The sequence below is a fragment of the Scomber japonicus genome, chromosome 14 (assembly GCF_027409825.1).
Source record: "Scomber japonicus isolate fScoJap1 chromosome 14, fScoJap1.pri, whole genome shotgun sequence".
NCBI classification, from domain to species: Eukaryota; Metazoa; Chordata; class Actinopteri; order Scombriformes; family Scombridae; genus Scomber; species Scomber japonicus.
Genome location: NC_070591.1, coordinates 19580826 through 19593738, shown reverse-complemented (window position 1 = coordinate 19593738; position 12913 = coordinate 19580826). Strand labels below are relative to the sequence as shown.

Below are 12913 nucleotides of genomic sequence, written 5' to 3'. Positions count from 1 at the left end.
ATTGGCCCACTATCACAACCATATAAATAATTTGAAGACTTTCTAAATGTATTTGTGTAAAAATCAAATCATTTAGATGTGAAGTGATGGCATTTTATGCAGTTTAATGCTTCTATTCACATGATGGGTATCGAATGAAGTACTCAATTGGTATCAGTAACTGTGGCAATAAAATCTGATGTGGATTCTGTTGTTCTCCTCAGCTCTACGGGTCATTTTAGCATCCCTCAGCTCTTGTTTTGGTTTTACAGCTAGGAATATATGCCATCCCTCATATAACGATAGAGAGTCAGAATACATCAGTGTGACTCTCTCTTATACACAAGTGTCCTGAGGCCTGTACTAAGAAGCAGCATTTGGGGTTAACTAGGTAGCTTTGGGTTTAACTCTGGATTTTCAGTCCTAGGATGGTGCATCACTTCTTACCAGGTACATCACCATGATAATTAATGACCTCATCAGTCATTAACTACTTTTTCCACTCTTTGCCCTGGTAGCAGAAACAGTCAGGCATTAATTAAGTTTTCAGCTAAATAGAAAAAACTGCTCACTCTATACTTACGTCATACACAGGGGTGTATTAATGAATGGGCTAACCTGGGCTACAGCCCCAGGGGGGGCCTCTAAAAATTGAGAATAATTATGTAGGCTAATGAACACTCGACTGTAATGCACATGACGCTGCACTACAGTGACATCTGGTGGTAAAAATGATGGGGATGGTGCGACACCGTGTGGGTGAGTATATGTTGGCTAATTTTCAAAAGTGAAATGCACATAGTTAATGGTACAAACATCGGTACATACAATGGTACAAATAAATGGCACAGAGCCAAAGATGACCATGTATTGAGTTTTTATAGGCAAAATATAGTGTGTCAACCACTTAGGGATGGGGAGCTCATAAAGTCCTGTAGCCGGGGTGGGGGCTCATAAAGTTCTGTAGTGCAGGGGCCTCCAGTGATGTTGATGTGCCCCTGGTCATACATGATAATATATTCATATAATTCTCTAAAGGAGCCAAGGTCAATCATGGGGATTTCTGGCGTGTGTCTGTTTTGACTCCAGAACAGAGAGGAGTGAACTCAGTGTGAATTCAGAGAACAACATCACACATGTAAGACTCAACATGCTCAACTACAGTCTATATTCTAATTAAAGGTTTTATATACTGTAGGAGATATGAACAGGGCAAAAAATGAATTGTTGAGGAGCAGCTTTGTGCTTACTGCACTGTAGTTTACACCAACTCTGCATTTTACTCAGCCAATCAGAAACAACCGTAGATGCCATTTAGGTGATATAATTTCATTTGAGTGCTTCAGCACTTGCCCAAGAAGTCCTTATCCACCATAGCAGAGATTTCTAAATGTTAAAAACAAACAACAACACAGCCTTACCAGGCTTTGTTTAACATGACAGGATGAAATACTTTTACATCTATGTTAGCTTAGCATTTTCACATTCACTCAGCTGGCATGACAGTAATAAAAGGAACACTTTGCCATGTTGTCTTTACTTACTGAAACTCTTCTTAATAGCTCAACCAGATTTGAAATGAGTTATAGCTTTGCACCAGTTGGTTGATTCATTACAAGAGTAAACAGCCCTCATTCCAACACTCAGACTAGGAAAGGCAGATGTGTTCCAAGTTACTTTATACATAATAGTTGAAGTAGAAGAACAATTCGGCGCATGTCATCTTATATTTTTAATATAAGAAGACAGATTTTGTTAGATTTCCCAAGAAGTCAGCTAACACAACAAATATGACCCCCTCAGTCTCTTCACTGTTGCCACAGGTGACAAATAGGATCCAGATACTTCTGCAAAAAGATGTATTTTGAGTTGCACCTTCAGTTGTTCAATATAGCCTGAGAGAGGGCTTGAATTTCATTTAGTGTAACTAGTGAAACAAAATCCCCCATAAAACCATCTACCCCCCGACGTATTATTCTTTCATTATTCATTTTCCTGCAGTAAACCAAAGATAATAAGACTGCTTACAGTAAATATATTTAAACAGAAGTGTGTGCATGTTCACACAGAGGGGAGTCACATACTGCGGGGGAGTCTGAAAATTCTACAACACCGGCACACCTATCTACAGCCACATTTCATACTTAGCCTGGTTATAACATAACTAATGACCAGGCCCGGTTTTAGCCCAGTATACTTGAGGAGGAAACAAACAAAAGTGAGGTAGTGCAAGTTTTTATGAGCATGTCATGTGCATCATTTTTTTTGTCTGTGTTTTGCTGTGTGCTCTTTACCTCTCTCCTCTTGACCTCTCTTCAGCCTTTCTCCCACTCTTCTTTGCAACTTCGTCATTGTTGAATTTCCTAATCCAGGGAAACATCTCTCCATAGCCAATATTTACAAAAAAAAGAAGGTAGTGTTAGTCACACTCAGACTGAAAGGTGACAAAGAAAAGAACTTCAAAAGCAGATTGACTTACCCTTAAATTTAAAAAATGCCTTAATCCATCTGTAAAACCTAACAGTACATGTTAATAAAAGAAGAAAGTTAATGTAACTCATGTCACTCATTTCCATGAATTAAACTAACTCAAAAATGAAATGTTAATGTAACATCTCAGTTGATTTGGGTGCACTTAAAGTTTTGGAGCATGTTTTAAGTGTTGGTGATGTAATTCCATTTCATTCCACTAACTCATTTTCTATAAATTGTGTTTATAGGCTACTATTATTAAAAAAAATTAAGTCCTGTTGACTGGACTGCCATTTAGCGTTTTTCATTCTATTGTTGTCATTTTGGTTCAGAAATCAATTTATTGTCAAAAAATATATATTTTTAAGCTCTCATTAATCTGTCAAGCTATTATATTTTTTGTTAATATATATATATATATATATAAATCAGTGGCGACTGGTGACCGAAAAAATTGGGGAGGAGAGGAGGAACAGCAGTCCACCATGTTATTTTATACTAGTTGACTAGACTTATCCCTACTTTCTTATATTCAATGATAATTAAACAGTACAAGATTTCTTAAAAACAACATAATTTTATTCAATCCTACTGTTTTCAGATTAACACAGGCCTAATGAAAAGACAGAGCATTTATCACCAAGTTTTTCACTCAGGCACCGACGCCACTCCGCCACCTGTGCAGACCATAGACTGTAAAAAGATTTGAAGATACTGGCACCTAAAGTGTTGAAATTTGCACTCAAAGGGTTCAGATTGGCATCTAAAGGGTTAAAACATTTTAAATAATTGAAAACGTGGTAGTTTTGAGCAGAACTGAAGTGGAAAAAAATATTTATGAAAGAAAAATGGGAAACAAATATTAATTTATGCCGTTTTTAGGTCGTTTTAAAAGTGGACAAAAATGTCCACTTTCCCAAATTACGGTGTATTTTGATTAACAATGGAAAAAATGTGTTTCTGTTTGAAATTTGAAAAATAGTCAAAAAACAAAAAAAATACACAACCTGACCAAACATGAGGGTAAGTATTTCCAGTGTGAAATTAGTGGAGAAAATGCGCCCCCCCTAGTGGACAGAAATGTCCACATCAGGTATGAGGGTTAATAAAATATCAATATCTGATTCCAGAAGACACAGACTCTTCCCTCATGATGGTAGTAAACAAGTACTCTTAGTTTAGCACAATGTAACACTGTGTAGCACTTAATGTACATTTGGTACATGTGAAAAGGACACTCATTTTACTTTAAGAGGAAAGATTGGACCCGGACGAGGTTTTGAAAACAGAAGAAACTATATTTATTGACAGTATCAGTAATATGTAAATCCACAAAAAGAAAACCATTCAGTGCCTCCTGGATCTCTTTTTGTATAGACAAGTGAATAATCAAACCTTGGATTTAGCTCAGTAACTTTAAATAGTAATACAGGGAAAAACAATTGCACACAAAGTTAAAATGGGCCCACAAATAAAATAAAGAAGAGAGTCTGTGTTTAGCCAGTCTTCACTGTCAGTGTTCAATGTTTTGCCAATGTCCATCTACCCGGGTAGTATAACTTTGTTTAGTTTATCTGACTGAAGAGATGGTTTGTCCTCCATCAGATGAACAGTGGAAAAAAAACACCAATGTCATGCCCTCCACTTGGAGGCCTACATCCTGCTCCTTGGGCTGCTGATTCAGGCCATCTTCAGAATCCATAATGTTATGGGTGTTTATCATCAGACTTTTAATAAGCTTGATTTGTAAAATATACTGTAAACTATATTTACTCCTTTTTTTTTTTTTAGGATGACTCGGAAGCCGCCCAGGAGGGAGCAGTGGCTCTGGTGGCAGTGGTGAATGAGGTGTTTCAAGTTCCCTTCGAAACCCAGCATGTGTCCATTGTTCTTGAAGATATGGTTGTCATGTCACATAGATCATGGACCGATTCGCTGGTGATTTTGTTTGCATTGGTGTATGCACTGCATTTGAAGTACCCGGAAAAGCTCAGTGGCTTCTTCGAGTTCATTCAGGTTATCCTCCTTGACCTAGATGATGGGAGGAAGCAGCGTAGGCCTAAACTGCAGGCCTTAAAAAATGAGCTGGAGTGAAGTTCTAAAGTAAACTTGCATTTGCATTTGTTGTCAGCAGTTTCTAAACAAAATACCATGTTTCGACACTGATAAGATACTGTGATTGATCTGAGTTTAATTCTCAAATAAAATTCAAACCTAATTCAGTGAGACATCCCAATCTGTCTCTTCACCGTGGAGCGGACTGCTTCATGGTAGTTCTTCATTTGTGTGTGTGACTCAGGTGTGACTGCAAGAGGCACACGCTGACCTTCACACATGCTCCAACAGAGCCATTGTAAGAACAGTGGTAGGCTGCTACTCACCCAGAGATTTTTAAACAATCTTAGATTTTGACAGGGGGTACAAAATGCATGTTTAACCCAGTGTACCAAAGGCATTGATTACTACTAAGTTGTAGTTTTTGCATTACTAAAGATAAAAGCTGTTGAGATAATTTACAACACAACTAAGAGATAAGTAAAAACTAAGGTTAGGTGTAAATCATAAAATGTCACAGAATTATACTCACTAATGGTAAAACAGCAGTTTTTTCTGCCACACAGCATCATTTTAATTAACTTAAAAAAGAAGAGACTTAATCTATTGATATTATTAATATTTGATTAATGTTTAATATTCATTCATATATAATATATTTATTAATTATCAATATTTCAACTTTCAGTTTAACACCATGTGCTACAATACCATGTGTCTTATACTAGCCAGAAAGCTAATCCACACGGTGACCACGAGATTCAAACTCAACCTTTGATTATTAATTGGCCACTACCTTATTTACTGACTTTACATCCAAACTAGTAACTTTAAGGTTATGCCCAAAGTAATAGTCATGCAACCAACATTAGTAGCTGATTTAGTTACAAACCAACTATTAGTTACTAAATCTCTAGAGTCCACTTTACAACCACACTGAGGAGATAACTTACATGCAGCTTGTGCAAGCCAGTACTACAAATGCTGTTATCTGCATTTGAAGAGAAAGATAAGGTAATAATATCAAAGCGCTGACATCCTCTCCCCAATAATGGACTTTTCACTCTCAAGACACCAAAAACCAACTAAGCTCTCCATTTCATGCACAGATTTATAATTTTAACATAGTGAACTGAATATATTCACACATATTGCCAGTTACAACTCAGTGTCTCTTTTGCATTGAGGAAGTTGGTTACCTTTTTCTTTTTCTCGCAAACTCATCTTCTTCTCCTCTGAAAGTCTGGGTTTGTCCGCTTTTGATTTTCCTGAAACCATGGCCGAATGAGGAGGTGTTGCAGTCACATTGTGAAAATAAAATTGCTGTGCTAGTTAAGAAAGGGAAGTTTGTTACCCTGAGTTCAACCAGTGTGACGTCACATCAATAAAGTCAAATCAAAAGCCTCAGGTGTGGCTCACTTATCAACTTATCAACCTATTGTCTAAAGGTTTTAAAGCTGTACTAATCCATTTTCATAGACGAACGGTCATGTCTATGTGAAAAGTTTATTTACTCCTAGCAACAAACTAGACACTAATCTGGTCCATATTTTGTACATTTCATTTCATTCTCTCAAAAAACCTGTAATAGCTCTTCTCACATAGACTATATAGACATATTTTTATTGTTCTTTCTCTCTCTTTTATATTATTTAGGATTATTTAACCTTGTTTTTTTACTATTATGCACCTAAACCAGGGGCGCTACCAGGGATTTTAAGCCCCATGAAAAGATATCACATTGGGCCACACCACCAGGCACATGCTCCAGGTTCAGCAGCCTGGATGACCTTGTGATGGTAAGTGGTCCTCACTGTACTGTACAAGTACAAATTCGCTGAAATAACAGCAATACTCTGCGGGTAAAGAATCAGATTAATCGGAACAATCATTGACTTGTTTCCGAATGCAGCTGTACCCTGAGGTGAAAAACATCAAGGAAAGGACAGCGTTTGGTCATCTGCCTGAAGCAGATGATGTCTCCAAATCCTCAAAAAAGAATCTCTTCGAGCTCTCAGCCACCACTACAATAAACATGAGACAAGGGGGTGATGATGATGACACCAGCTCTCATTGAGTGATCACATATTAATACAGTTTGTAGATGAAATGTGATGGTAGGTAAAAAACTGTACTACATAGATGAATGTTAAATTGATTGAAGGATTCATTTGCTTATTCCTTTGTTGTCATGTGTCTTCCAGTGAGACCTTGCCTGATATTAAGAGTCATCAAGAGCCAGCAGCAGTGAACACAGTTGCCATCCTGACCGCAGGAAAAGGAGACTCTGATGCTGCTGATGAAGCAGTAGCCACAGATGAACTGATGGATGAAGTTATCAGTGAAACTGGTCTTTAAATCTCACTAAATAAAATGGTGGAGCTTTACATGTAAAGACCATCACACAGAATGTTACAGAGAGAGAGTATTTTAACATTACTTCCGACAGTTAGTTCCTAAAGTATTAAGACAGTCTTGAAACATTGTGACCTATCCTTTAAGGTTCCTATTATAAATATATTTGAAGCAGCTCAAGTTGGGATTTTAGTGTAGCACATTCCCAGGAAATGTTTCAACAAATGGAACCTGGCCCAAGGATTAAAGTATGTGGATTTCAAGGAAGTAAAAGTTTGTCACATTGAGATAAGACCACAGGTGGGAAAACCTGTCAGACCAAACTCAGGGCTCAATATTTCTCGTAACTAAACTGACAGCTGCCCGCAGATGCTGCCTGACGAAAAAGACTGAAACTTTGCCCTGAAAGCAATTATTAAGTCGACATAAGCGCTGCCCAGCATGTAAACCACACAGAAGATATTTGGATTCACGAATAATATTTAAGTCTCATTCTTTGGATTTGTCGATTAGCTCTGGTGACTTTGGTGCGTTTACGTGTTCGCGTAACTGCAGGCTCGGTCAGATCTGCCATATTGGCTTCAAGTCATATTCCTGCTACAATCAAGAGGAGTCAGCAGGTAAAACTTTTAACTTAATTTGTACACCACCTTCAATATAGCGCTATAATATCCCTGTTACTCCTCTTGTTGTATCATTTATTTTATTTTAAAACCGTAAATTGCATATGATGAAAACGTCTGAATCTGCAAACAGCTGGCTAAGATATCTGAGGTTGAAGTTAGTTTAACAGACTGACAGTGCCAACATGTTGACACAATTTTACATTCACATTGCACTGTTTTGATTTGTGCACCCAGCAAATGTTTGCTAAAGTCATCTGTCTGTGTCTCTCTGCCTGTGTGTGTGTGTGTGTGTGTGTGTGTGTGTAAGAGAGTGATTGTGCACTCTTAACAACAACAACAACAACAACAACAACCTCCTCATTGTTGCAGCTGAGATGATCCACAGTCTGTTCCTGGTGAATCACACAGGAGACATTTTCCTGGAGAAACACTGGAAAAGTGTCATCAGTCGGAGTGTGTGTGACTACTTCTTCGAGGCGAAGGAGAAGGCTGTGGAGCCAGAGAATGTGCCCCCTGTCCTGCAGACCCCACACCACTATCTCATCACCATATACAGGGGCAAACTCTTCTTCCTCTCTGTCATCCAGACTGAAGTCCCTCCACTGTTTGTCATCGAGTTCCTGCACAGAGTGGCAGACACTTTTCAGGTGTGGCTGAGCCGCTTGTTTGTCTTGATAAAGGATTTAAAATGCAAAGTGACCATTGTCCTGAATAACCTCATCAGACTGTGTCTACACTTCACTTAGCTGATGTTATTTGAATTTGCAGTCAGCGTTGTAACAAAGCACATTTATTTAAGTACTGCACTCAAATACAAGTTAAATATTACTGTCTTTTATACTCAACTGCATTTATCTGACAGCTTTAGTTACTTTTCAGATGAAGATTTTACACAATGGATAATATAACAAGCTTATTAAATGCAACACATTGTTATAGATGAAACCAGTGATTTCAACCTTTTTGACTTTTGGCATCTTACAAAAAGCAGTGTGTAGTGGGGTCACATGTCAAATGTCTGAGTTGTTAACAGCTCCAGCAAAATAGTGATTTTCCTCTACACTTCTCCTATGGTTTCATTTCAATAAATGTTCAAATAATCCAATATTTCACCATAAATTTGATTAGATTAGAGAAAAAATTAATGAGAACTTAAGAACTAAAGAAATTGAAACTAGCTGATACTTCAGTGTAAATTATTATTATTATATATTACATCATTAGATCATTAATGTGTCAGTCAGAGAGACAAAATGAGTATTTGGGTTGTGGATGGTTGGTCAGGACTAAACTGTATTAAGTCGAGACATTTTAGGTTGCATTTTTGTGATCGACATTTTTCATCATTTTCCGACATTCTGTAGACCAGCAATTAATCACTGATTAAAAGAATCGTTAGTTGTAGCCCTTAAACAGCAGATGCTTTCACTGTGTTCAAAGATGTACTCCCTTTGGCGGAGTATGTGGCCACATTTATTGCATTATTTCTTGTTTAATATATTGTAACTGATTGTATTCCCAATCTCAAAGATGAATCATGCACAGACTTTCTTTAACGTAACGTTTTTGCATTTGTCAGTTGTTTGGAATGCAGTTTAACTGATTTGGTTGTCTACAGGACTACTTTGGAGAATGCTCAGAAGGTGTAATCAAAGACAATGTGGTGATAGTGTACGAACTATTGGAGGAGATGCTGGACAATGGCTTTCCATTGGCAACAGAGTCCAATGTCCTCAAAGAGATGATCAGGCCTCCCACCATCCTGCGATCAGTCGTCAATACACTTACAGGTGAACAGAGATCCTTCTGACCTGAACCGCTCTTCATCTACGTGTCTCTAAACTCAATTTTAAATCTTATTAGTCATGTTTATGTGTACATTTTACAATTAAAAAATGTTTTGTGTGTTTTCCAGGAAGTAGTAATGTTGGAGAAACGCTGCCCACTGGTCAATTATCCAGTATCCCATGGAGGCGAGCTGGTGTTAAATACACAAATAATGAAGCATATTTTGACGTGATAGAGGAAATAGATGCCATTCTGGACAAATCAGGTACAAACCTGCTTGATCACCAAAGATGAAGATTCAGAATCAGTGGTAGTTAGACAAAAAATGGTCTACATTGTGGGTGCCTTGATTATATAAAATTATATAATTGAATTACATCCTCTCATCTGCTTTGTTTTTCATTCATGTTCAGGTACAACCGTATTTGCAGAGATCCAGGGTGTAATTGAAGCCTGCGTGAGGCTCACTGGGATGCCTGACCTCACTCTGTCTTTCATGGTGGGTCCTTCTTCTCTTAGCACTGTGCTGCTCTGTATGTGCTTTCACACTCATTTTTATTTGTGTGTGTGTGTGTGTGTGTGTGTGTGTGTGTGTGTTCACTCACTGTGTCATCGTTTTTGATGACAGAATCCTCGTCTTCTCGACGATGTGAGTTTTCACCCATGTGTGCGGTTTAAGCGCTGGGAGTCGGAGCGAGTCCTCTCTTTCATCCCGCCCGATGGAAACTTCACACTCATGAGCTATCACGTTAGCTCTCAGAAGTAAGAACAGGCAGCACTGTGTAACCTTTTCTGTAATTAAAATGAATAAATGTTGTCTCTTAATTGCATGCTTTTTGTGGGATTTTTTACATCTGAAATGTACCCATAAAACAGTTTATGTGTAATCATTAGGGCTGATCTATAAATAATCTGGTGAAGTACATTCCTCTTTCTTTTTGGTAATCAAGATCCTCAAGAAACATTAAAATCATTGTCCTGTTTCAGTTCAGAGGAGTGGTTTCAAATTCTAGTTTAATTTCCTCAAGGATGTTAACAGTGCTGTTTCCTCCCTTAGTGTTGTGGCCATGCCGGTGTACGTGAAGCAGAACATCAGTTTCTTTGAGACGGGGCCTTGTGGTCGCCTGGACATCACGATCGGACCCAAGCAGACCATGGGGAAGACGGTGGAGGCCTTGATGGTCACCATCCACATGCCTAAAGCTGTGCTCAGCGCCAACCTCACACCCACGCAGGGAAACTACACCTACGACCTGGCTACCAAGGTAACCACTCACAAGGTGGTCCTAAGTAAGACCTGACAAGCGGTTGATGGTTTTAAAGAGACAATAGCATTTTGTTTTATTGCATGCCTGTCTGTGTTTTGATAGGTTTTGGTTTGGGATGTCGGGAAACTGAACCCTCAGAAGCTTCCTAACCTGCGAGGCACTCTGAGTATGCAGTCAGGAGCCCCCAAACCTGAAGATAACCCCTCACTCAACATCGACCTGAAGATACAGCAGCTGGCCATATCAGGTAATTCTCCCCTGCTCGACCTCTATAATCATGTAGACATATAGACAGTTTACTCTCATAAAACATGCACAGGTGTGTGTTTGCGTGCTGTGCGCAGGTAAAACACAACACAGCCGATCAATTAAAACAACGTACTATGATTAAATGTGCAAGCTTGTTCTTCTTCTTCAAATTTTGAAATACTGTTTGTGAAGCCTAGATCCACAATTCAAATCTAAAGGGTTGAAATGCTTTTTACACATTTTTTAGAAATACATTAATGACCTATTTAATGTGTTTAGAAGAAAATGTCTGAATTCACTTTACACGGTCTTTAAGTTAGCCTTGGTATCCTGCTCAAAGTCCAGGCACTTACCTAACTAACCCTAACCCACACTAACAAGTGTTTTCTGTTTGCATCACGATCCAACTTTACTGGACAAAGCAGCAATAATGGTCATTTTGGTGATAATGTTTGGTTTGTGACTGTCTTCTCTTGTTACAGGTCTAAAGGTGAGTCGTCTTGACATGTATGGAGAGAAGTACAAACCATTCAAAGGGGTCAAATATTTGACTAAAGCAGGGAAATTCCAAGTGCGGACCTAAAGTATGTCCCTCAGATGCCAAAGGTCAACAATCAAATGTGCCAAATACTAGGCACAGTCAGCTCTCCAAGAAGTCTTACTTATCCTGCAGCTCATTGTTATTAATGAACCATTTTGCATTCTAACGGTTATTTATTTTGTCTCTGGCATTACATATACATGAATGGATGTTTTTTGTGGCCTGTAAAGGGAAGCCTTAATAATCAGTGTGACCTTATTAGTTTCTTTCTAGCTTAAATATGTTGCATTCCTCTTTCTTTTTGATAATATCACATAGTATTTTTTCTTTTTCTTCTTTTGTGCTTTCATCTAACACCTTATAAGTGTTGCCTAAGGGGAATATTTGGGTTTGAAAAGGGACACTCGCAGCTCACTGCCTACACATGCACAAGCTCCCCAGCACATCACCTCGCTCCTCACTTCACAACACCTAGGAAAGCTTACTTACATGTCGCCTGTGAGTAAGCAGCCAAGCCTTTAAACTCATTTTTTTTGCATATTATGATATAAGGTAACCAGTTTTATACTTATATATTTGTTTATTTTTGAAAAATCTAATGTATCTTGAATAGCTGCAGTGTTTCTTGAGACACTGCGCAGGTATTTTTGCACACATTCACTATTCAATGTGGCCTTGTGAAGTTAAAGTGGTCTGTAAAGCACACTACAGCACGACCTGTGTGTTTTTTAGGCCTGAGGGAAGTATATTATGAAAATATATCTTATATTTAAGGTACCTTATTTGCCCCAAGTTGATATCTGCACATTGAGTTGACTGTTCGTGCTGAAAGATCAGAACTTGTCATCAGTGTATGATTAACTGTGGGACCGAATACAAGCATTCGCATAGAAATCTTCAGGATCCTCACAATCTTGAATTTCCTTACACAGCACAGCGATTGCACAATCACCATCCATGTGAAAAATACTACTTAATGCTCTTGTGTGAATTTGAATCTGTATTTTAGTGTATAAGATGTCTTATAAAAGCTTTGAAATGACTGAATGTTTGTGTGTGTTTTATTTAGCTATGTTAGCAGTGTGGCTGTAAGAATTGCAATGTCTGTCTTTTGGCTAGTACACCACTTTGGCCCAGATTGAAATATCTCAATGACTGTTGAACTGCATATTTCTGACATTCATGGGTTCCCAGAAGGTGAAGCCCACTAATTTTGATCTGTGATTTTGGTCAGTGACTTTTCACTGGGCACCACTAGCTGCTAAGAGTTTTCACATCTCAAAATGTACATTACATTCATGGTATTTATTAGTGTTTATCTGAAGTCACTGCTCAACATCTTCACAGAGCAAGATCATTAATCGTGTATTGATTAATGGACTATAACTAGTTGTTTAACATCTTTTTACATAATGGATGCCAAGCAAATTAAGAGGCCAACTCTCATCATCATTATAGTCTTTTATTCTTCCAAGGCACAGCAGATGTGTTGGCAGGGCTAGAAGCTATCAGAATACATTCAGGGCGTGACACATCAAGTACACACAGGACTACACCCTGTCGCTCTCAGTGAGGGGTCA

At 38.3% G+C, this 12913-nt stretch overlaps 1 protein-coding gene and 1 long non-coding RNA gene across 2 annotated transcripts; both read left to right on the top strand.

Moving 5' to 3' along the window:
• Positions 1–6198: 6198 nt before the first annotated feature.
• Positions 6199–6721, top strand: LOC128373021 (uncharacterized). The gene is made up of 3 exons (XR_008322927.1): positions 6199–6305; positions 6419–6623; positions 6711–6721. It is a non-coding gene; the product is annotated as an uncharacterized LOC128373021 (long non-coding RNA).
• A 732-nt stretch (positions 6722–7453) lies between these two features.
• Positions 7454–12369, top strand: ap3m1 (adaptor related protein complex 3 subunit mu 1). The gene is made up of 9 exons (XM_053333207.1): positions 7454–7481; positions 7795–8134; positions 9106–9277; positions 9403–9540; positions 9689–9774; positions 9904–10037; positions 10333–10540; positions 10646–10790; positions 11275–12369. The coding sequence occupies exons 2-9, from the start codon at positions 7862–7864 to the stop codon at positions 11373–11375; spliced, it is 1257 nt and encodes a 418-aa protein (XP_053189182.1). The 5' UTR covers positions 7454–7481; positions 7795–7861; the 3' UTR covers positions 11376–12369.
• Positions 12370–12913: the final 544 nt, after the last annotated feature.

Bases quoted from the DNA above. Each gene is read 5' to 3' on its own strand.
- ap3m1 (XM_053333207.1), top strand. From the start codon at position 7,862: ATGATCCACAGTCTGTTCCTGGTGAATCACACAGGAGACATTTTCCTG. The intron at 10,038-10,332 runs GTAAGAACAGGC...TTCCTCCCTTAG, and splicing joins TATCACGTTAGCTCTCAGAA to TGTTGTGGCCATGCCGGTGT. The intron at 10,541-10,645 runs GTAACCACTCAC...GTGTTTTGATAG, and splicing joins CCTACGACCTGGCTACCAAG to GTTTTGGTTTGGGATGTCGG.